General features: G+C 40.5%; 1 protein-coding gene across 2 annotated transcripts; it reads left to right on the forward strand.

The window, feature by feature from the left end:
• The first annotated feature begins 238 nt into the window (after positions 1–238).
• esr2a (estrogen receptor 2a) lies at positions 239–19,286 on the forward strand. 2 transcript variants are annotated; one of them, XM_080514420.1, is made up of 9 exons: positions 239–376; positions 8,076–8,822; positions 9,273–9,460; positions 10,646–10,762; positions 11,686–11,994; positions 13,301–13,439; positions 14,515–14,648; positions 15,746–15,929; positions 16,483–19,286. In XM_080514420.1, exons 2-9 carry the CDS (start codon positions 8,404–8,406, stop codon positions 16,733–16,735), a joined length of 1,743 nt encoding a protein of 580 aa, XP_080370546.1. In that variant the 5' UTR covers positions 239–376; positions 8,076–8,403; the 3' UTR covers positions 16,736–19,286. The 2 variants fall into 2 exon arrangements, with proteins under 2 accessions (XP_080370546.1, XP_080370547.1); XM_080514421.1 differs by having other exon boundaries at positions 9,294–9,460.
• Positions 19,287–22,731: the final 3,445 nt, after the last annotated feature.

The following is a 22,731-nucleotide window of genomic DNA, read 5'->3' on the forward strand; positions in this document are numbered from 1 at the left end:
AAAGCAGAAACTGGAGAGAATAGTGATTGGATATTGAGAAGATCTATGTGTAAAACCAACGTAGTTCTTAGAACCGTGGATGTATAACCCGGACATTTACATATGAAACTGCTTGGTTGAAACAGATCTGCTTTTATTTTGAACGCAGCGGCCGGAAGCTGCGCACCTCGCTCTTTGCCACTTGGAGGACTTTTATTCCCCTCGACGCAGCAGCTCTTTCGCCCTCAGGCAGAAACACGCGTCTTATGCGAGCGCGGACGAGCAGCAGCCTGAACTTGTCGGACTTTGTGCGGCTCCGCGCACTTTATTCCTCCGCGGCAGGACGCGGTGCGCACGACGCGCACTTTGTGCGCAGCTGGTGTTTCTGGAGCAGCAGGTAGGATTATTCCCATGTTTACAAACACAGCGGGTTGGAGCGGTCACATCTGTCCCTCAGATTTCTTTGGCAGAGGAAACATCGAGGCAACAAGTAGAAGGCCTTTCTCTCGGTTAACAGGTGGCACATAGATCCGTCATGCAGGACGAGTCCTTTGGGCCACTTTCAAATTATTCATAGGTGCCAGCAGAATGTGATCAACCTTGCTTTTTCTCAGGGATTGTTTTTCTTCTTCTACTAATACAAAAGTGCAGGGGGAAAAAATGCCCCTGGACATACTGCTTCTGACTACCCGTCTTTTATAATTCAACTTATTGGAACTAATTTTGAGTTAATCTCAATATTTTGTTTTGTAATCCAGTTTGAGAATTTCAACAAGTCCTGTGTGAACACCAGGCCACTTCAAAAAGCACTTATAACTGTGTAAACAAGCGGTTGCTATCAGCCAGCTGCTGTGATACAGACAAGCTCACAGGAACTGTCTCCTCAGTTTCAGCTCTGCATCTCATACACAATTGTTTAAATCGACGGACTTCCTCTGGTGGGGTGATCTATATAAACATTGGCGAGAATATGTTGGCATTATCTTGCTGAAAAGACTTTTGAATTGCATTTTTCTTTAAAAGAATACACACTTTTTCCTGCAAGGTTTTTCTAAATTCAGTCATTTCCATGCAGATTTCGGCAAAATCAACATTTCTTAGTTGAAATGAAATCTGTTCACAATTTAAAAAAAAAAATACAAAAACTGAAAGTCCTTGGAGCTTTCACTGTCTGAGGTTTTTGTTGCTTCTCTGGTGTTATGACGTGTTTCATTATTTTCAAGATTTTAAATGACAACTTTAGTCAAAAAGGAATCTACATTTGTTTTGTTTGAAGATGTATTTTCTGCCTAAATATTGGCAGTTAAGTTAGGAATAAAATATGTTCTTGTGTATCTAACATGAAGTAACATGAAATACTATTCGTTTTGCATTTGGAAGGTGGGAATTGTAAGTTGGATTTGCACTTTTGAAGAAATTATTAGACTAGTTTATTCTCACTTCTCGGTGCACTGATGCAATTTTGTGAGAAGTTTAGCGTCATGCAGGAATAAGGAGTTCTTCAGTGTGATTAGGAGAAAAAACTAACAAATATAATGCTTTAAACATATCCCATCACTATTTGTACCTGAAAGAAGTCATTTGTTTCTCCTGCCTTTAAATCTCCCAAAGAATATCCTTGAATTTAATTATTGTCAACATTTCTACTGATTTTTGTTTTCAGTATTTCTTCCTCGTGACTTGTTGGGGTCTTATTTTTTTATTCCTTAAAGTAGTCCCTCGTGAAAAAACAAACTTTGGGAAAAATATATTTTTTTAATCACACCATTGTTAAGATTGTGTTTTCATTTCTTGGCTCAACGTCTCCCAAGTGTTTTTCATTTATTTTATTATAATTTTTTATTTTTATTTTTTGCTAGATTTGATTAGGTTTAAAGTCTAAAATGAGTTGAATAGGTTCCTTATTGCTGTGGTGCAAATGTAAAATGCAGAGCATTAAAATCTACAATAAGAATTAATAAGCAAGCCAGCCATTATCTAATCAAACGAGTTGTGCTTCAGTGATTCTTTTGGTGACTTGAGAGTTTTAACGGACCTTTCAGTATAATGTGTGGTAATATTTCTACTGCAGTATAGTTAGATTTATCTCCATCCCCTGGTTCTGTCCTGCACCCATGTTCTCGCTCACAGTCCTTCATTGTACAGTATTTATCAGCGTACGTTTTTTTGTTGTTGTTTTTTTAAAAAGAGCTGCTTCATATCTGTTCCCCCCTTAAGGAGGCTCTCTAGGATGGGAAAAGGACACGGCCTTGAGCTTTTGTGTTTTCTGGCTACTGGTCGGGTACGTTGCTCGCCATGACACATCCTGGCTTCATTTGGCTTCAGTCTTGTGCTGTAGAATTCTGGGAGTCATGAGGGCTTCATAAACACAGGTTTGTGTGCAGACGTGCGAATATGTAAGTTTCTTTGACACATGTAAATCTTTCCGAGGTTTCCCTGGAGAGGTTTACCTGGCCGATTTCTTTCCCATCTTCTCTTTTGATTACATTAAAAATAAATTTGGATTTTAAACGGGTGTATATGATGGAAGAACCAGTTGAGCAACTCAATGAAGCAAACGCTGCCTGAACAATTGAGGACAAAGTCTATTCATGTGATTTAACGCAGTGAAGATGCCTTTAAATCAGATACGTTTAATTAAAGAGCCATTATGTAAAGTGCCTTGTTGGTTTAAATGCCAAGAAAATCAATTTAACAAGTGTATTTCTTCTTTGTGAATGCGTCTTTGTGCTACCACCTGAAGTTTGTCCTGAACTACTAAAGGGATAAATTTAGATTTTTCATTGTAGAATAATCTTCAGATTTCATCTTTTTTTCCCCCTCCATATTAAATGCAACAAGTTTCTATTCCTTGTTGCTCTCTGTCTGTTGCAGCAATAGAAACTTGGAAACTGGCTGTAAATACTCTTGAAGGATATTTGACAAGTTATTTAGCATTCTGGATCAGTCGGTTAATTTAATGTTAACTGGACCTTGAAAACTGACACAAGACATTACTTAAACTGGCCAGATAGTCTAAATGTCAGGACACAGACACAGAGTGTAATGTTTTAATAGAAGTTCAATCAAGGTGCTGAATTGTGTTGGGTTTTTTTTTTTTTGGGGGGGGGGGGATTTTGTCTCATGCAGAAACTTTGAAGCGAATTGTAAATGTCCCCGTGGGATGTTTCTTGAGTACTTTAGTACTCTGAGGCAAAGTGGTAACACACAGCTGGACCTTGAAAACTCAACGGACACGAGTGGCGGCAGGATGCGCGGCGTTGTGGAGCCGCAGGGAGGTTTTCTCCCACAATGAGCTGCCAGCTCCTCCGGAGCTGAGGCTGAGGAAGTTTGAAGGCAAGGTCACGGCTTCAAAGGAAACAAAAAGTCCTGCACATCTGCTTTTAGCCCCAAATTGTAATTAGAGAAGCAAAACCTCGCGGCAACCTCGTCTCGTATTCTCTTAAAGTAACTCATCAGTGAAGTAAACTCATCAGCAGCTGACACGAGGTCAGTGGGTCCTTGGTGAGACAGAACAGGTTTAAAAAAGACGAAGCTCTGCTCGCAAACAGTTTCTGCCTCGCCCCATTCGTCCGTCTTCCATGTCGGAGGTTTTCGGAGTGTGGGAGGGCGAGACCCGTCTCACCAAGCTGGAGCCACATTGTGTCTCCACAACTCTGCTTTGTCTCGTGCCAGGTAATAAGGCTTTGTTGTTTTTCACTGTGTAAAATATGATTGATCGTCGGCTGCTGGGATCCACAGACAATGCAAGAGCTTAACTCTTCACAAGCTCATTAGAGACGCTCAATATGAAATACCTGGCAAGTCCTGTATATACAGCCTGTCGCTGTTGCAACAGTTGTATCTATAGATTCTATAAAGTTTATATGATCGTTAACTTTTGTTTTTATTACATCTCTACTAAAGGAATTGAATAAAAACATATACTCACTGTCCGCTCATTTCTTTTCATGAGGATTTCTTGTCTCTTGTCTTCTCTCAGAACACCAGCTTTTTCCTTTTGAAATGTAGCATATGTAGTTTAGAAGTGACGTTTTTAGTTACTTTAAGTTGAAAAAAGGGGGCGGGGCTTCCCGCCAAGATATCTTTTTACTCCAAAAAATAGTGTAACATCTCTGTAGTTGTGTTATTGTTGCAATAGTAAGGTTTATTGGTTTATGCTTGTTGGTTCCCATTCTTTTGTGTTACCTGAACAGACTGTAAGAGCAAGTTGGTCTGTGATTGGCTGAGAGGGGCGAAGGGGGCGGGTCAGGTGAGCATGCTGAGACTACCTGTGCATGTGCTTGTGTGTGTCCTGTTGGAGGAAAATGAAAAACAAGAATGGTCACTACAATAGTAATGCACTGTGACTTGGATAGCAACTTTAATCAGATTATTGGTTTGGAAATAGTATCGCGTTATATTACTCGTTACTGAAAAAAGTGGTCATATGAGTTTGTTTGCTGTTTGAGGGGTTTGGGATTGCTACTCACTACTATTGCTATTTACTTGAGGTTAGCACCATGACGTAGGGATATCACACTAACCTCAAAGCAGAAAGTACCTGGTTTGGGTTTTTGTGTTTCTAATTCTCCCTGTGCGATTCTTGTCAGAGTGTTCTAACGTCTAGAAAACTCCAGGGACTTGTTTTGTACTCTGTAGGTGGTAGAGTGAGTGAAAGCCTCTGTGTGTTATCCCCGCGGTGTGTCTTTCACCAGCGTTAGCCTGGATAGGCTTCACACACTACCAATCTACAGCAGGTTTAAAAAAATAGACGACTCCACATTAAATGTAATCAAAATGAAATTCCCGTTATTTTTTTTATTATTAAAAGTTGGGCTGTATGTCGTTATTGGAACCAGGCTCAAACCGCTGCTCATAAATCACTCTACACCTTGGAAGTGGAAACAGATGAGCTGGCAAGTGGTGCACTTAAATTTCAAACGGAGGAAAAGCTCAAACTCTTTTTGTTCATTGACATTTTGAAAGTTTAGTTGTCAAAAATGAAAGAATAAATGCTCAAAGGGCAAGCAGTAAAGTGGCCTCCCTTCTGCCAGCACACACTCACCACCAGGAGCCAAAAACAGATAATTTTGTTCAACCACAGGTCTTAAAAAAGCTCAAATATTCAACACACCTGCTCTTTGGAATTTATTGCGTGTGAAGGACAACGTGTATTAAGGCATTAACGGCACAACATAGAAGTTAACAACAGGCTCTATAACAATGGATTGAAATAGATTTGCCAGCATGTACTAAATACACTGTTAAATTTGAATTTATAGTTGAAGTCGATTGACGATATTCCAGTGTGTTTAACCTCACTTTGGGGTCATGTTTTAGGGGTTCTGGTAGGTAGAGATTTGATCTCTAACGCCACCATATCCAGCAACGACTCTAATTCATGTGTTTATAATTTATTGGGTTTATGGAGGGTTTTTTTTGTGTTTTTTTTACTGGAAACTGTGGTGTGCACCTGGACCCAGTACTGAACACAAAGGTGCCACTGAATCTGAGAAGTTGAGGGGTGTGAAAGCAAAATAATAAATTATAGTGCTCAAACGCACTGCAGAGCCGGAGCATCATTCATGGTGGTTCACATCCAGTTACTTCTTGTTATTTGATCCATTACGGACAAAACCTATGTCGTGTTTGAATAGAAAAATTGACGATTGCAGTTTTTTTCTGTTCTGCATAAACATTAGAGATGCAATGGTTAGTTGATTAAGTAACTGATTTGCTGACAAAAACTGGATATTTTGTTGTTTTCTGCTTTACAAAGGCAAAAGCTTGATGAGAACTCATTAAGTTGGTGGGTCTAAAACTTTTTACAGTGTGTACCATTTGAGAAAATGTGCTGCCAATTATACAATACATTATGATGCTTAAACTCATTCTAACAAGGTATCGCTCAGAGTAAGACCATGAAGTATAATTGCTGTTTTTATTCATTCCAAACTTTGTGGATCTTAAAAAAAAAAGGCCAATCAAAAAACATTGTTAGGTAGACAAGCAGCACATCACAAAATTGGCATTTGAGTTGACATGAAGACTTTGGTCTTATTTTTATTATCGCTTATTATTGTAGGTAATTTTGATTTACATGAAATATAATGAACCTTCAAGCAACCATATATTTTCTCAGCAATAGTTTTCTTTTCTTCATTGTGCAAACGGCTACAGAGCAGAACAGCTCAATATTATATTTCCTATTGCCTGACTTTTTGCGCAGAGGTTTAAAAGTGGCTGACCGTCACTGTAATGATAAGTGTACTCACAAAAGCCTCGGTTCTCGGTGTGTTTTCACAGCTGTAAAAGTAATTATTTTTCTTGTGTGGTGTAACTTGATCTGGTAAAAAATTTAATTCATCTTGGCCCCTTTCACAGTTTGCAGAATAATTAATAATCTGCTCTTAACAGTCACAGAGTGGAGTGAGTTTAATTACTGCCAGTTTTCTGCACCGCTCATTTTACGCTTGCAGTGCAGGACTCCAGCTACTGCTGTGAATTATCAAGTTGGGATAGCCTGCCAAAACCACAAATTCTTTCAGCTATTTGGCAAGAAAAGTGGTCTCTTTTCTATTTTGGAAAGTGACTTTTAGAGGAGGGATTCGTGCCAGATAGGTAGAGACATTGCGTCCCACCTTTTGACTGAAGACACCCAGGAATGATTAACTTCACTGGATTGGCTGTATCCGATGTTGTAAGAGTGAACCAGCGTGTCCTGAGACAGCACCGGAGTTTGTGTGTCTGGTGTGTGCGTGCTGTATGTATTGATCTACCAGCTGCTTCAGTCTGCAGGACTTCAGGACAATCATAAATCCTAATCCCAACTTCCTCTCATCAGGACTGCTGCGCTCTGACACAAAGAAATAAAATTTTACCTTCCAATGATAATGTTTTATCACAGCTCAGAGGCCGAAGTTTAACTTTTAGTGGTTCACCTTTCTGTGTGGGATTGTGCATCTGCGTCAAGTTTTCTAAGAGGTTCTGACAGTTTTGGCTGCGTGGATGAGATAAAATGTCTTTACTGAAATATTGTTCATCCTTAGTCAGCTTTAAGAAGAGTGAAAAGGATAATATCTGCTCATTTGAGCCTGTTGAGTTGTGCTTGGGCACAATACTGAAACCCGGCCTGCTCCCAACAGTGTGTGAACACCTTGGTTGGGCAACTGCCATCCGCGCCGGACGGCTTTGAGGAACATTGTGAAAGTGTGCTTCATAACGGAAGTGAGGTCCATTATTCCAGCAACTGTGCAAAGTAAAAAAAAAAAAAAGTAAAACAGTGGACATATTTGTGCTGTTCTGCTGCAGTGTATAGTGAGGAGGGAGGGTCCTGGGACAGCCCATAGTCCTGAAGGTTTGACGACTCGCACATGAAAAACTAAACAGCTGCAAAGTCAAGCAGGAAGCTCACAAACAAAGAGCTCAGTCCTTCATGATCGTCGCAGCTGTCATATGAGGCCCCAGATAATCCATCGGTTGGATCGATGCTACAGTTTTTCGAGCCAATTATATAATTGTATGATATTACAAGCACATATCCAGTGTAAAATGTGAATAAACTTCTTTTTGTGACACATATTTATGATGTATTCTGTTGAAAATAACCAAACATGTTTCACTATCTGTACAGATAGAAGTCTCTGAACTTATGACGTTTATCACTCCTGTAAATGATTTGCTGTTGATAGGACATATTAGACCCAAGCGGTGTATGCGGATTCAACTTTATAATAAGTAGTTTGGAAGAAAAAGGAAAACATTATAATACACTTTCTACACATTGTTGTTCACGAATCGGGTTCTCTTGAAAACTGGTGACGTCTTGATTATGGAGCTTCTCGCTCAGTCTAAGTCATGGATATTATATATATATACACCCATGTCAAAACCAAATGACTTTTTTTTTTTCCCCTGATGAATTCACCTAAAATATTTAACAGTACATGTTAGTTTGATTTCCCCAAATGAAATGTACATTGTGGCTTCCAGCTCATGTACGTATAATTTGCTCTCATGAGGACAAGTGATTGTGTTTGAAGTATATTTTCTGCATTGTCCATAATGCTCAGTCTTCCAGTACTTCATCCTGTGCTTTTATTCTTCCCCGTCAGGTGGAAACCCCAGATGTACTCTGGCCTGATGATGAGGGACTCATGGCTGGACTGAGTGCTGAGCGTCATTTCCACTCTGACTCGAGTCACTCGGAGGAGATTTGAAACAAGTGAAAATATGTTTAGTTTGACTCGTCCAGTTCGGGGAGTTCACCATGTGACCTCATAAATAGCACTTGATTCCTCTGGACTGTGGAGGTACATCTGCTAGTCTTATTTTTGGGAAACTCCTTTTTTTTCAGGGCAAAACTACAATACTTGAAGTGGACACCAGGGAAAAAAATATGAGCAGGCTCCTTCACTCTTTGTCGATGATGTCGTTTTTTTAATGACTTTAAGAGCATCTGCTGCTGTGATGGCCACTGCCTCCTCTTCAGAGAAGCATCAGCCTCTCCTGCAGCTCCAAGAAGTGGACTCGAGTCGAGTTATCAATCGCGTCATCTCCCCGGGGGCCAGCGCCTCCTCCCCGAGCCTGTCCCTCGAAACCAGCCAGCCCATCTGCATCCCGTCCCCCTACACTGACCTCGGCCACGACTTCACCCCCATTCCTTTTTACAGTCCGGCTATCTTCAGCTATGCTGGTCAGAGCATTTCGGACTGTCCCTCCGTCCATCAGTCACTGAGCGCCTCATTGTTCTGGCCCAGTCACGGCCACGTGGGGTCGCCCATACCGCTGCACCGCGCTCAGGCCCGTCCACTGCATGACCAGCCCATCCACAGTCCGTGGGACACTGTCCTAAACTCCAGGTGACGTCCTGCACCACTCACTCACTCAGATATGTTGTTTTCAATTGTTTTTGAAAAAGTAATTCATTGAAAACTAAAGTTATGATGCAGTTTTGGCCCAAAAAGAAACATTAAATCATTTCTTTACAGTATTCATACCAGTCATTATTATTATATATATTAATATAATATAAAACAAAAGAACTGTTTTCCTTTCCCTCCCCTCGATGCACCCAACATAACATTATATTTTATGATAAATCAAGATTATTTTTTGTAAATAAGAAAAATGGATACCCAATTGCAAATGTAAAGGTCAAATTTTAATATGTCACATTTAATAACATTTTCCTTTCACTGTCTTGCAAAATTCTCTGGTCGTCTTACCTCTGATTGAGTACCTTCTCTGTCCTGCTAATGCACAGACCATATTGCATATCCTAACATACTTTTTGCATTGGGAAGAAATAGTGATCCAAGCGTATCTGTTAGCAAGAGTGTGAGGAAACGTTCCCAGGACAACGAGGAGGCCGTGGTGTCATCGGGTGGAAAAACGGACCTTCATTACTGTGCTGTGTGTCACGACTACGCTTCAGGATACCACTACGGGGTCTGGTCATGCGAGGGCTGCAAGGCCTTCTTCAAGAGGAGCATCCAAGGTGAGACACAAAGTGTGCAGCGGACTGTGTTTGGATGGAAAACTTGTTTGTGTCACGAGAGAACAGGGAAAAGTCTGACTAAGGAAGCTTTTTGTGTTTGGGTGATGATGACACTTTGATTCAACCTTTATTTAAAGCTAAAATGTTTTAACAGCTGCACTGGGATCAAATCCTACAGGGACTCTTCTGTGTGGAGTTTGCATGTTTCTTCCAGTTTCCTGCCATAATCCCAAAAAATGTGAGTGTGTGGTGGTCAGTGTCTGTTTGGCTGTGGTGGTGTACCTTTGCTGCACCATGCAACCCTGAACAGGACGCGGCGGTTTAGAAGACTGATGGATGGATGAATTGGATTTAAAATGTATCTCCAGAGAAATCAGTCCTCCTTTTTTAGTGTTTGTATATTGTCACCGTACATCACAGTGAAGTAGCTGCATCTTCTAATTGCATCGCCACACAAACTTTCATGGTTAACGATTGAGCCCTCTTGTGGTGTTCCACTGTTGTTTTCAACTATTCAAAAACTCGTACCACATAAATTAAAATAATAATTTTGCAAAGACATTCATGGTGCCCTGATCGTCCATCTATACTGACACTTTAATTATTCCTTAATTTGTCATCCGGTGCCATCCGTGGATCTAAATCATGACATATCTTGTTTAATATCTTAAGATTTGAAAGATAGAATCTTCCGCAGACTTGTAATCCCCTCCGAGGATTTAGCCACCTGGCTTTAATTATGCTTTGTTTTTATGTACCGCATCACCTTCACTTTGGATTTTATCTAATAAAATAGTTAAATTATTCTATTCAACTGCATAAAACTATCTACTAGACTGATATTCAAGCATCAGTCATATTCCCCAGAAGATTAATTTATCACAACTCAACCGGGAAATGTCCCAGCATCTTATTTGAACATTAAGACAAATTTATGTCGATAAAACCTGACTTGTGTTTTAAAAACATTCACAGAATAGGTATCCCAAAAAGACATGCATCTATCATAAGGCACACATTAGTATCTTTATTTCTTATAGTCGCAGCAATAAGCATCTTCTGGTAGTTTTACGCTAATATTGTTTCAGTTCTGATACCAAAAAATGCTCTTGTTTATGTTGTTGGGTTTTCTTCTAATTACCTCCCCTCTTTTTGTTTTCATATTTCCTTTCTGCTTTCTTTCAGGACACAATGACTACATCTGTCCAGCAACAAATCAATGCACGATTGACAAAAACCGCCGTAAGAGCTGCCAGGCATGCCGCCTTCGCAAATGCTACGAAGTTGGCATGACCAAATGTGGTTAGTTTGTTTTTGTCATCTTCATTGTGTTACTGTTACACTTCTGATCCCATCCAAGATTGTTGATGTTTCCTCTTCCAACAAAATAGAAACTCAAACCAAATGAACCTGAGCCAAACTGAAGTGATTGAACATAAACATTGGGAAACTGAGCTAATGTTTCTGTGTGTGAGACCTCTTTAAGTTTTCTGTATGAGCCGGTCAGTGAAATGAGAGGTTGCACATCCAGATGAACTTAATGTACTCGGAATGTTTATAATATTTCAAAGCCATTAAATATTCACAAAACAGCTGGAAAATGTGAGCAAAAACTTAAAAACTAATAAATCCCAAATGATTTTTATTGTAACTGCATATTTGACTCATAATGACGGAGACAATTATTTGAAAGAGCTTTTATCTCATGAAAATGCACAAAATTGAGTGCTTTTTTATTTTCGATATACTCTGTGAACTGTAAGAGTAATTTAATTTGAATAGAATACAAATGACTTTTTGGCTGTATGTAAAAAGGAAAGACTCTCAGTCCTCATTCTTTCAGCAAACATTAACTGGATTTATACCGTTTTAACTTGATGTGGCTCCAGCATTTGTTCCTTGGGTTTACTCGCATAGAGAAATACCACCTCACTCTGAAAGCCTCGAATGGCCTTGGCTAATCGTTTCCACGTAAAATCCTTTTGTTTGATTGCTGTGAGCTGCGGGGGAATGCAACTGATTCATTTTTTTGGAAACCGTAGTGACACTGAGCCAGACCTGCCCAAGCTGCTCGCAGCTTACACTTGTTTGGAAACGCAAGACACATAGGGTTAGCAGTCGTGAATCAATCAAGAGAAGAAACAACCACATTTTTACAAACAATGTCCTGAAATGTAATGTCTCATAGATAATTTTTTCTTTTTTTTTTTTTTTCTTCTTTTCAGGTATTCGTAAGGAGCGTGGAAGCTTCAGGAGCACACAGTCGAGGCGAGCGGCTCGGTTTTCCTCACCCAGCAGAACCAACGGACCAAAGGCGATGCCCGCACCAGCCGAGGGCCCGACCATTGAGCCTCCCCCGCCGGCATTGAGCCCGGAGCAGCTGATCAAGCGAATAATGGAGGCAGAGCCGCCTGAGATCTACCTCATGAAGGACATGAAGAGGCCGCTGACGGAGGCGAACGTCATGATGTCGCTGACGAACCTGGCCGACAAGGAGCTGGTTCACATGATCAGCTGGGCCAAGAAGATCCCAGGTGTGTATTTCTATGTGACCGTTTTAGCTCTCGGTTTTTAGGATACATGGTGGATGGATTTAGATAGATGTGGGAAGTTGTAAAGATATTCACAGCATGTAAACCAATCACAAAGTACACAGAGCTACAGAAAGCTCTGCAGATGAGCAAATAGTTAAATTGGCTGAGAGGTAAATAGAAAAGGTTAGTATAAAAGAGGTAGACAGATGAGTCGTTTGGGAGGCAAAAAGAGAGGTCGGAATGAATAAAAGGTATGTAAAAGAGAGTTAAGAGGTGAAATATGCATAAAACACTGCAGAGACCTTGAGACAATTCGGAAATGTGGAGGCTTTTAAACAGGTTCACAAAAAAGTGCAGTTCCATAGTCAGTTTAAAACATTGTGGTGCCTGTCGATTTGACTTGGAAAAACATTGACACGTCATTAGATGGATAAACATTAATATCAATGTCACAAGGTAAGAAGAAGACTTTCTTCTTTGAGGTTCACAAAGAAAAACACATCGGACAGAATCGTTGTGTACATTGATGTTGTTCTGGAACGATAGAAAGACAGGAAATAAAGTTGTTACAACTTCAAAAGCTACAGTATATTGGAAAGATGCTTTTCAGCGTGAATTGAATGGTGATGAACATTTAGTTGATTTTTCTGTTAGATACTGCAAAACATCAAGGTGAAGCAGCACTAATGACACCCAGACTGACACATCTGTGTCTTTTTTACTGTCTTCTCGCTGAACGTTCCAGCTGAGCAGTTCAGTTTCCCCGAGAAACTGACTTAATGACTCTATCTCGGCGAGACACACTAATTGTCTCAGCTTTATTTAGCATGCAAGCCTCGGCCTTGTAAATCTGAGAGCTGAGGTGGAGTTGGACTCTTGCAATGAGCTGTGACAAAACAATTATCAGCAAGTGTTTTGGGGGAGGGGGGTGACTGCTTATTTGCCCATTAAAATGTTTTTTTTGGCAAACCTTAGGATAGTTTTTGACATTTTATGAAAAGGATGAAGATGCAATCTGGCTTCATGATTCTTACAGGATCATAAGACATCTGTCTACCCTGTTTAAATGAGTAAATAACACAAAAAATATATATCCTTCAACCATCAGCAGCCTGATAAAAGCCTTCACAAAAAGTTATGTCCTCATTGGTCGCGCTCTAAAAAGCCAGCGTGAGGAGAAATGCGGAGGAAAGGATGTGGTCACACTGGAGAACTATTCCCCAAGCTTTTTGGACCACCTCCCTTTCCCACAGGGGAATACAAAGTCTGTTCAGTGTTGGACTGTTTGATCTCGTCCTGGTTTCAGGGTTTGTGGAGCTCAGCCTCCTGGACCAGGTGCACCTGCTGGAGTGCTGCTGGCTGGAGGTGCTGATGATCGGGCTGATGTGGAGGTCAGTGGACCACCCAGGGAAACTCATCTTCTCCCCTGACCTCAGCCTGAGCAGGTACCTCCTCCAAAATCCCTCTTCTCTGTTTCACTAGAAAGGAGCTTTCAAGCTAAACAGTGAGAAATAAAAACTCAGTTTTATTCAGGACAGGGTTCAGGATGATGAGCATGAACAAACGGCTAATGATGCGTCTCTGCACCGAGAAACCTACAAAGTTTCAAGCTGGGAAAGTCTAAAGAGTCGTACTCGTCAAAATCTTCGAAACATATGAATCAAACGACCCTTGTAAAGTCAACATTATCTCATCGGCATTGCAGCTACACATGGGAAAATGCTGCTGCTGCCAGCTAACCAAACCGAGTACTCTTTTACTTTAACTGAGATTAATTCATTATAGAGTGCATCATAAAATAAAGCTATTTCTCATGTTGGTGCTAAAATGCTTTTTTATTTTTCTGCAGCATCGGCTTCTCTGAGTTGAGTTTGAAGTTTCCATATTCATAATTTTTAGATGTGTTTTTCTTATTTGAAGAGGGACCGTACTCATTACTCATAAATGCACCAAGAGACAAGGAAACTAAAGTTATGTAAACGTAAGTGCATATTGCACCATTGCATTCATTTGCAAGTGACACAATCAATAAATAACTGAAAATTGGATTATAGCATTTCTTTTTTTTTGCAGTTTGCTCTCTTATTGATCTTCGTATGTAATAAAACATTGAAGTTATGGACTATAATATAATACAGCCATCTGATTGTTCTCGTACTACTGATGAATAACATGTGCAACCTCTTTGTTTCCAATTTATTGCCATTGTTCCATTTTACCTTTCGCGAGAAATCATGCAGGTTATATCAATCACAAAGACTTTAGGTCACACAAGCTTACAAGAGCTACAGGGTCCTTTTCAGCTGCTCCACAACCTGACGTGTGTGGTCTGAATTTATCTTTAAAGTTTAAAACACGTGCATATAAAACACAATACAGCATCAGATGTCATCTCAGCCTTTGCGGAGTTAATGTCCACCAATAACATGCTGGAGCTTGTGTTTGAACATCATGTGTTTGAATTAATTGTAAATGGTTGCACCTGCTAAAGGCTTGCTTTTATTTGTTTTTCTATGGTAGAGAAGAGGGGAGCTGTGTCCAGGGCTTCATGGAGATCTTCGACATGCTGGTGGCTGCCACATCCAGAGTGAGAGAGCTCAAGCTGCAGAGAGAGGAGTACGTCTGTCTCAAGGCCATGATCCTCCTTAACTCCAGTGAGTGGGCTGTGTGCGTCTGTGTGTGTGTGCGCGTGTGCTGACTACACTTGTGGGGTATGGCCCACCTTGTGGGGTCCAAAATGCAAAGTCCTCACATGGTTGTAAGCATGTTTTTACTCTCGGAGTTGGAGAACTCGAGTTAGTTTTGACAAAATAAGGAAAAACTGCTTGGAAACTCTTCACATCAGTAGGAAAACTGCTAAAATAGTTCCACAAATACATATGTGTCCTCTGTGAGAGAAACCATGGTGGAGTGTGTGTGTGATTGGTATCAGCAGCTGAGTAGTTCTCTTGTAAATCACTCTGATGGGAATACCGTGTTTAGTCAGTGTTTCACAGCAGGCAGTATAGGAACTGAGGATGAGGACGGTCAGGGTCCCTCTGCTGAGAAGATTGATGTTTCTGTTTACTTTTTAATTGACTCTACAAATGCAGACAGACACAGGTCATGTTGTTGCACAGTCTTGTTGTTGTTGAAAATAAAACCTGTTTGACCCTTGGATGTGAAAAACCAGACGTGGAGAGAGATTTTCTTCAATACTCAGAGGTTTCTCTAGACAAGGACGACACTTGATTTTGACTCCATAACACCAGCAGGGCTTCAAACACCAGCAATGAACCTCACTTACTTAATTTATTTATTTATATCAGCATTTGGCTCTTTCATATACTTATTTGAAAGCCACGTCCTCGCTATGATAACAAAGTTATGCTCTTGGTGTGGTGTATTTAGTTACGGTGTCGACTTTTTCCATGATAGCTTTTTTTATTTATAGGGTTAAATATATTAGGTTGATGATTATGAAAACATGACGATCAGATACATTTTGATGACATATATATCAGTAAGTCTTTTTCATACCTTGAAAACTGCCTTTCAAACTAGTTGTACAGTGTCAAATACAATTCAGTCATTTCAAAGCATTTTTACTGAGGAAAACCCAACAATTCCTCACAAGCAAGCATAAAGAACGGTTTAAAGGAGAAATCCTTTGCAGAACCATCTTTATATAGGAATACATTTGTACTTTTCAGGATGTCTCGTATACAGTGCACAAATGCATTTAAAAATCTTCAAATGTATGTGTTCCCAGACATGTGCCTCAGCTCCTCCGAAGGCAGCGAGGAGCTGCAGAGTCGCTCCAAGCTGCTGCGTCTCCTGGATGCTGTGACGGACGCGCTGGTGTGGGCCATCGCCAAAACCGGCCTCACCTTTCGCCAACAGTACACCCGCCTCGCCCACCTGCTCATGCTGCTCTCACACATCCGCCATGTCAGGTAATACTTGCTGCTCGTATTCCCTGAAAATTAAGATGAAATTTGATTACCAGAGTTCATCTGGAAAGTATTCAGTGTTTCACTTTTTCCACTTTTTGTTGTGTTATAACGTTACAGCCTTTTTCCAAAATGTATTAAATTGATAAACAAAAATGCTGTTTTTCATCAGATTGTACATTGCTGCATCTTTCCTTTATCCCAAATAGTCTCCAGAGACCCTGTGAATGTCCTGAGGTGATTGGTTTTGTCTGGCTTGTGGCATCATATTATAAAAAGACTTGAGGCTGTAATTGTTACCAAAGTTGCATAAGTGAATGATTTAAAAAATATATATTTTTAATAAATGTGAAGAAACAAAATTCCTGTTTTCATTATGTGGTATTCAGTGTCGAATCTTTTAAGAGAAAAATTCATTTAATTTATTTTGGAAAAAGGTGTACAAAAATGTGTAAAAAGCAAAGCGCTGTGAATAGTTTCTGGACTGTGTGTTGGAGAAGTGTTGTTGTTGATAATAATCCGCTCACGGACACTGATCTGTTCCACACATTTGCAGCAACAAAGGCATGGATCATCTCCACTGCATGAAAATGAAGAACATGGTGCCTTTGTACGACCTGCTGCTGGAGATGTTGGACGCCCACATCATGCACAGCTCCCGCCTGCCCCGGCGCTCCCCTCCTCAGGAGTCGGCAGACCAGAATGAAGCTCCTGCTCCGCCCGGCTCTGCTGGGGCCGGCCCCTCCAACACCTGGACTCCCAGCATTGGCGGGACCGGAGGTGAACCCAAGCGGCCCTATCAGAATTAAAATGCAATGAATTTTACTCAGCTTTTGCACAAAATTGAGATCTTAGAAGGGATTAGCCTCACAGAGAAAATCTGCAGAGATTGAGAGCTGGATTCTCTGCCCTGCCACTGGTTAACCAAACAAACACACACTGTGCATTATTTCTGGTGAACTTTTTCAATCTCAAGAGTAAAAAGCAGCACAGGTTCAGTCAGACTTGTAGGATTCATTGCCTTGCTGCCATTTATTATTATTATATATTGGGGGCAACACGAGAACTCACAGCAAGTGTTGTCATACCAATAGTTTTGCTAAATATACATGTGATATGTTACTGTCAGTCTATAAGTCAGTTTTTTTATAGTTTGGATCCAGCTTGACCAAACCACAGGAACGTTAACAGGCAGTAAACAAAGACTGTGAGGTGTTAAAGGTGTATGAGTTTTTATGAATCTCTCATGATCCCGTGCTGGTACAATCCTGAAGTTGTGTGATAAAGAGAACTGAGGAGCAGGCCGAGAGGTCTGTTTCAGAAAGGATGTTTAATACAAACAAAAAAAACAAAACAAGAAAAAATGCATGTTTAAGTTGACATGACAAACTTAAACTGTGAATTTAACCTGCTCACTATATAGTTTTTTCCTCAACAAACACTGCCTTTATGCTTTTGTTTTTACCAGTTTGTTGCTATTTTGTCTTGTTCTCAGGTCATCTATGATGGCTTTTTACACTCATTCTTTGACGATGATGAAGATGACGTGCATTTTCATGCAGCTCCATGTGACCTGCTTGTTCGATTTGACACAACCTTTACATCAGAGGCCCTTTCTGATGCAGCCTGAGCAGTTGGGGTTGAAGGCCTCGCTCAGGGACCCACAGCGGTAAACCTTCAGCAGTAGGATTCAAAGCAGCCATAACAACCCTGCCCAACCCTTTACTGGCATCAATGTTTCCCTCACATCACTGTATTTGATGGAAGAAAACTAATTTACTGAGCTTATAGTATTTGCGTAATTAATATAAAAAATAAAAAAAAACATGATACTCCTGACGTTTTGTAATCACAGGACGTTTTGTTACCATTCTTATGGTATGTACATATTTTAGTTTTTATTACAAGCCATGAGGCTCGATCAGGAGTCGGCAACCTGTGGTGTTTTAATTCCTCTGTGTTGGCTTTCTGAACATTATATGTACAACAATCTTATTATCTTTTTGAAACGGGTCAAGCTTCTAAAAAGTCTAACATGACGAGAAGAAAACTTGTAAAAAGCCAAAATGGCTGCAAAAGATAAAACGGTTAAATTTATTTAAAATTAGAGTCAGAAAACATCATAAATGTACCCGAGTGATTTTTCTTTTAAGATTAAACATGTTTTGTGCCTCCCAGAAAAAAATATATTTGGTGGGAAGTGAGAAAAACGGTTCCTTTGACGGGAAAGGTTTCAAACCCCTGGGCTAAATCAATCCATCCATCCTTTATCGCAGAGCGTCGGGAGACTGGAGTCAAACTCAGCTGACAAGTACTTAAAGTTCAAGAAACACTCTGGACTTGTTTCCAGTCCATGACAGGGCAAACACAGAGACAAAGACATTCACACACAACCACAGCTAAGGGTGATTTCCTGTTGTCATTTTACCTAGGCATGTGTAGTTTTTCAGACGGAATACAATATTACATTTCCATGATGTGGAATTATTGTAGCAGCAGCATCCCTGCTCACAGCAAGAGAATCCTGGCTTAATGTGGAGCAGGTTGGTTGTCCTCCCTCCTTGTGTTTCTTCTTCCACCAGCAATTCAAAGAAGTGCTTAAGATTCAGTGTTCACTTTTAGCGTTGTCCGTCTCTGCCTTCGCTCCGTGATGAAGTGGCGAGCCGTCCAGTTTGCTGGGATTATCGTTAACTCCTTGTGCCAACAGTTTTCCCCATGCACAAAGTGTCCAACCACTATCTGAAAGTTAGATTTCTATCACTTTGGGGAAATCATGTAAGAATCTAAGACGATGCAGTGATTTATATAATTAGCAGTTGTGTTTTTCCTACGAGTCTCTGTTTGACCACTAAAAGGTGCTTTGAATCATCTCATGCTCACACTTGCCTGCCTTTGATAGTAAAACACCTGTAATCTGTTGGCTGTGAAATATATCTTCTGTCGCTCTTAAACAAACCAAGTACTCTTAACTGGCAAGTTTAGCCGAATTAAAAAAGAAAGAAAGAAAAAAAAACAACTATTTTTGTATTTTGTATCTTGCTACACAAAGTGAAACAATGCAGCATTAACAGTCAGGACCACGGCAGGATCACTGGTCGCTCACCATCTGCAGGCCTGTGGACTTCTGTACCTCTTCTGCCTTTCTGTTTGCCTTGTGCTTTTCCCTTCCGTCACTCAATGTCACCATGCAGCAAACTGTAATATCACTGTGTACTTTGCGTGTACTCCTTGTTCCCGAAAGGAATGTAGATCTTTGATCATTTCTGGTGAAAAGCCTTTTAAATATTGAATGTGTAAACCTGTGAAACTCAAAGTAAGAAAAACTGTTATTTTCCTGTCAGTCATCAAACCACATGTCAATCCGGGTTGCAAATGATCAAGGACAGAGGACGTTTAATGTCTGAACACTTACGTTTTGTTTGTTTACCCACTCTTTGGTTTACACATTGAAATAAAGGAAAAATATTGTACCGACACGACTGCTTGTGAATCACGTCTGAACAACTGAAGTTCAAGCAGGAACTATTATCACTTTTTTTTTTCCAGACAAGAGGGTATTATGAAGAGCAGCGTAATATGAAGTCACAGTTATCTTTCTTTAAAGTAACTTGAAGTGGCTGAGTCAGAAGTCGTACCCAGTTCAATTCAATTTTGTTTCAATAGCGCGCAATACAACAGTCATCATGGCGCTTTCACAGAGGAAACCCCGACGATTCCACATGAGCAAGCAGAGGTGACGGGGGAAAGGTAAAACTCAATTTTAACAGGAAAAAAACCTGCAGAAGCAGACAGAGACTTTCTGCTGTTCCAGTCTGGCTCAGAGTATAGAAAGAGAGAAAGACTGATCGTGGGCAGGGATTTAAATCGAGGAGAGGGTGACAAAACGCAGCAAAAATATTGTCATTAAATGGACTTTCTGCAGGTGTGATGGAGGCAGGAGGCAATTCAGAAGTTCTAAGTGTAAGCAAAGGTTTCAGAAGTGCAGTTCACCTAAAAGTAGGTAACCTAATCGGAAAAAAACAACAGTCCTGATGTAATATCAAAGATGATTTTTTGACTCATTACTGAAAGTCAACATGTCTTTCACATTGCAGTACAGATTTGCTCCACAGGATGGTATCGAGTTTGAAGAAGCAGCTGGAAGGAAACAGGAGTTAAGACAACAAAGGCTGAAGCTCCTGGCTGTTCACCCAAAGGACACAATTATTTTTTTCTCCTTTTTTTGTTTAGGGACCGAGCCCGGAAGGGAGGAACGTTCTTTATCTTTGATTTCTTATTGGCATTCTTATTTCGTTTCTGTTGATATGGTGAAAGATAAGTGGACTTCACGTACAGGTCTTTTCAACTTCGTGAGCTGTCCCAAAGCGCTTCACATCATCACATTAATACTGCTACTCCTCTTCTTGTATTTGTGTGAGCCGTAAAAAAATACTTTTAAACCCAAATCTTTTCATAATTATGATCACACTGTAGCATTTTCTCCGACAATCTTCTGACTGAACATTTGCAAACATATAAAAATGAACAAATGTAACATATATAGAAAAAATATATGCATTACTAATAGTTCCTGTAATCCTCCCAATACAGTATTATTTTCAAGTGACTTTAGTAGGTTTCAGCATGGTTTATTAATTTTTCTCATAACAAATAGAGGTTTAATTTGCTAAATAATCATGGATATTGATTAAGTGATAAGTGTGTCTGGTGCAGTTCCCTTGTCTGCTCGATATTCTTCAGTCAGTGTCTCATTGTAACGTCATTGTCTTACAATAGACGTGCCTTTAATCATATAAAACCAAGTCAGATGCTGATTAAGCATGAGTTAGAAACTTTTCTTGCAAGTATTTTCGATGATCAGCTGTTATCTGACACTTATGCAGTTAAACGCCATGCTGTTGTTCGATTCCTCACTGGCGAATCACCGCACAAACTTGAGCGAAAGGGTTGAGGGTGAAACGAACAGCAGATGGCAGATCCAGTTCACTGTGGAGAACCCAAGGTAGTATGACAAGCCTTTTTCACATTTAATCAGTAGCATGCGGTGGTGTTTCACTACTCCTGCGCAGAGTAGGTTGTCCAACTTTTGCTGGAGTAGAGAAGTGTGCTCAGGACGCAAGCTCGGTACACCTGCATGTTGGTACTGATTGTAAGGCAGTTATTGGATCATGCTCTGTTGTGGGGCCTGGAAATGATTGCTGAGGCTATTTTGAGAGATTGGCACTAATTATGGACCCAAGGTACTGGAATTGAGCTCGTGTTTTCCAAGATGGATGTATGACCGGTGGGCAATGCCTTGACCCACCACCTCAGTCTTCTTGATGCTGATGGTGAGACCGAACTCATCACAAGCTTTTGAGAAAAGATTGATCAGTCTCTGCAGAGCATCACCTGAGCAGGCTGCTAGAGCGGTCTCATCTGCAAAGAGAGTCTCTCTGATGGTGACACGTCCGGCATTTGTCTTAGCGTGAAGTCTTGCTCAGTTGAACAGCTTGTAATCGGAACGTGTGCGAAGGTAGACACCATCTTCATTGTTGATGAAGGCGTGCGCTAGAAGCACTGAGAAGAACACCCCGAACAGTGTTGGAGCGAGAACGCAGCCCTGCTTGACTCCACTTTGAATAGGGACTGGTGTTGACATTGGCCCGTTATAGCGGACAGTATCTTACAGTATCGGACCCTATCGTATTTGTAGTGTTTCTTCTTCTTCTTTTTGGTTGTTTGTATGTCTATCCTCTCCTGACGCGGCATTGGACCCGGATCCTCATACAATATTGGCGAACACTGTATCAGCTTCAAAACCCGATTAAAGGACATGGGAGACGCTGCTGCTCGAAAGCTGTGTACAACTTTTTTTTAAACGTTTAATTATGATTTTGATTTTATTAACCATCAAAGCTCCGAACGCCAAATACCGCCACCTGCCTCCTCTCATTCAAATACATGGGAAAAATTTAATATCTCAGGATAAATTGCCCTGATTGAACATCTCGAACAAGTGGCGATTGTGGCTAGACTGTGACTCCCGACTCAGACAGACCGGAGTGCGAGATCGGGACCAAAGCTGCTTGCAACTTAATTTTTTGTTGTTGTTGTTATTATGGTCTGCTGGAGAGCCTCCTTCTGGTTGGTTATCAAAAAGCAGCTGAACAACCCAGATCTGATCTTATTTGACAATGACAGTAGAAATCTGAAGTACATTAATGCTCACCTCCACATCTTGAGTCAATGCGCAAATCATATTGCCAGTATACAGTTTTGTCATTTGTTGTTGTTCAGCTATGTTGGCTGGCTCGCAACTCCAGTTTGGAATAGTCTGCGTTGTGGCTGTTGTTAAGTCATTTATTATATTTTGACTGAAAATGGTTGTAAGATATGATCGCCATTTTACAATTAGGAATTTGTGGGATTCCACCCATTCAACGAGCTTCTGTACCAATTTATCTAATTAAGAGCCATGGGGTGCTGGAGACCCCAACTGACTCAGATCAGACAGATTACACCCTGATTATCCTCAAAGGCCTTCTTTGTGGGATATATAGAGAAAACCCATGTATACACATGAAAAACATGCAAACCCCACGCAGAAAGGCCTCGAAATGGACTTAACCCAGGTTATTGCAAATGGTTGCTTTTTATTCCAGCTGAGTCTTCCATGAAGTTTCACTTCAGGAATTTATTTGTAATTATTTGAACTAAAGCTGGAAATCTGAGCTGCAGTTACTTAAGTGTGTTCTGGTCCTAATGATTTAAACAGCTACTTGCCAGTGGACATAAACATAAAAAGGTCACAAACAATGAAGTA

This window comes from Blennius ocellaris (genome assembly GCF_963422515.1).
Source record: "Blennius ocellaris genome assembly, chromosome: 18".
NCBI lineage: Eukaryota > Metazoa > Chordata > Actinopteri > Blenniiformes > Blenniidae > Blennius > Blennius ocellaris.

What these genes read in the sequence shown, in the direction of transcription:
- esr2a (XM_080514420.1), top strand. Translation starts at nt 8,404, where the DNA reads ATGACTTTAAGAGCATCTGCTGCTGTGATGGCCACTGCCTCCTCTTCA. An exon ending in GACACTGTCCTAAACTCCAG is followed by an intron (nt 8,823 to 9,272) that starts GTGACGTCCTGC and finishes GGGAAGAAATAG; the next exon opens with TGATCCAAGCGTATCTGTTA. An exon ending in TCACACATCCGCCATGTCAG is followed by an intron (nt 15,930 to 16,482) that starts GTAATACTTGCT and finishes ACACATTTGCAG; the next exon opens with CAACAAAGGCATGGATCATC.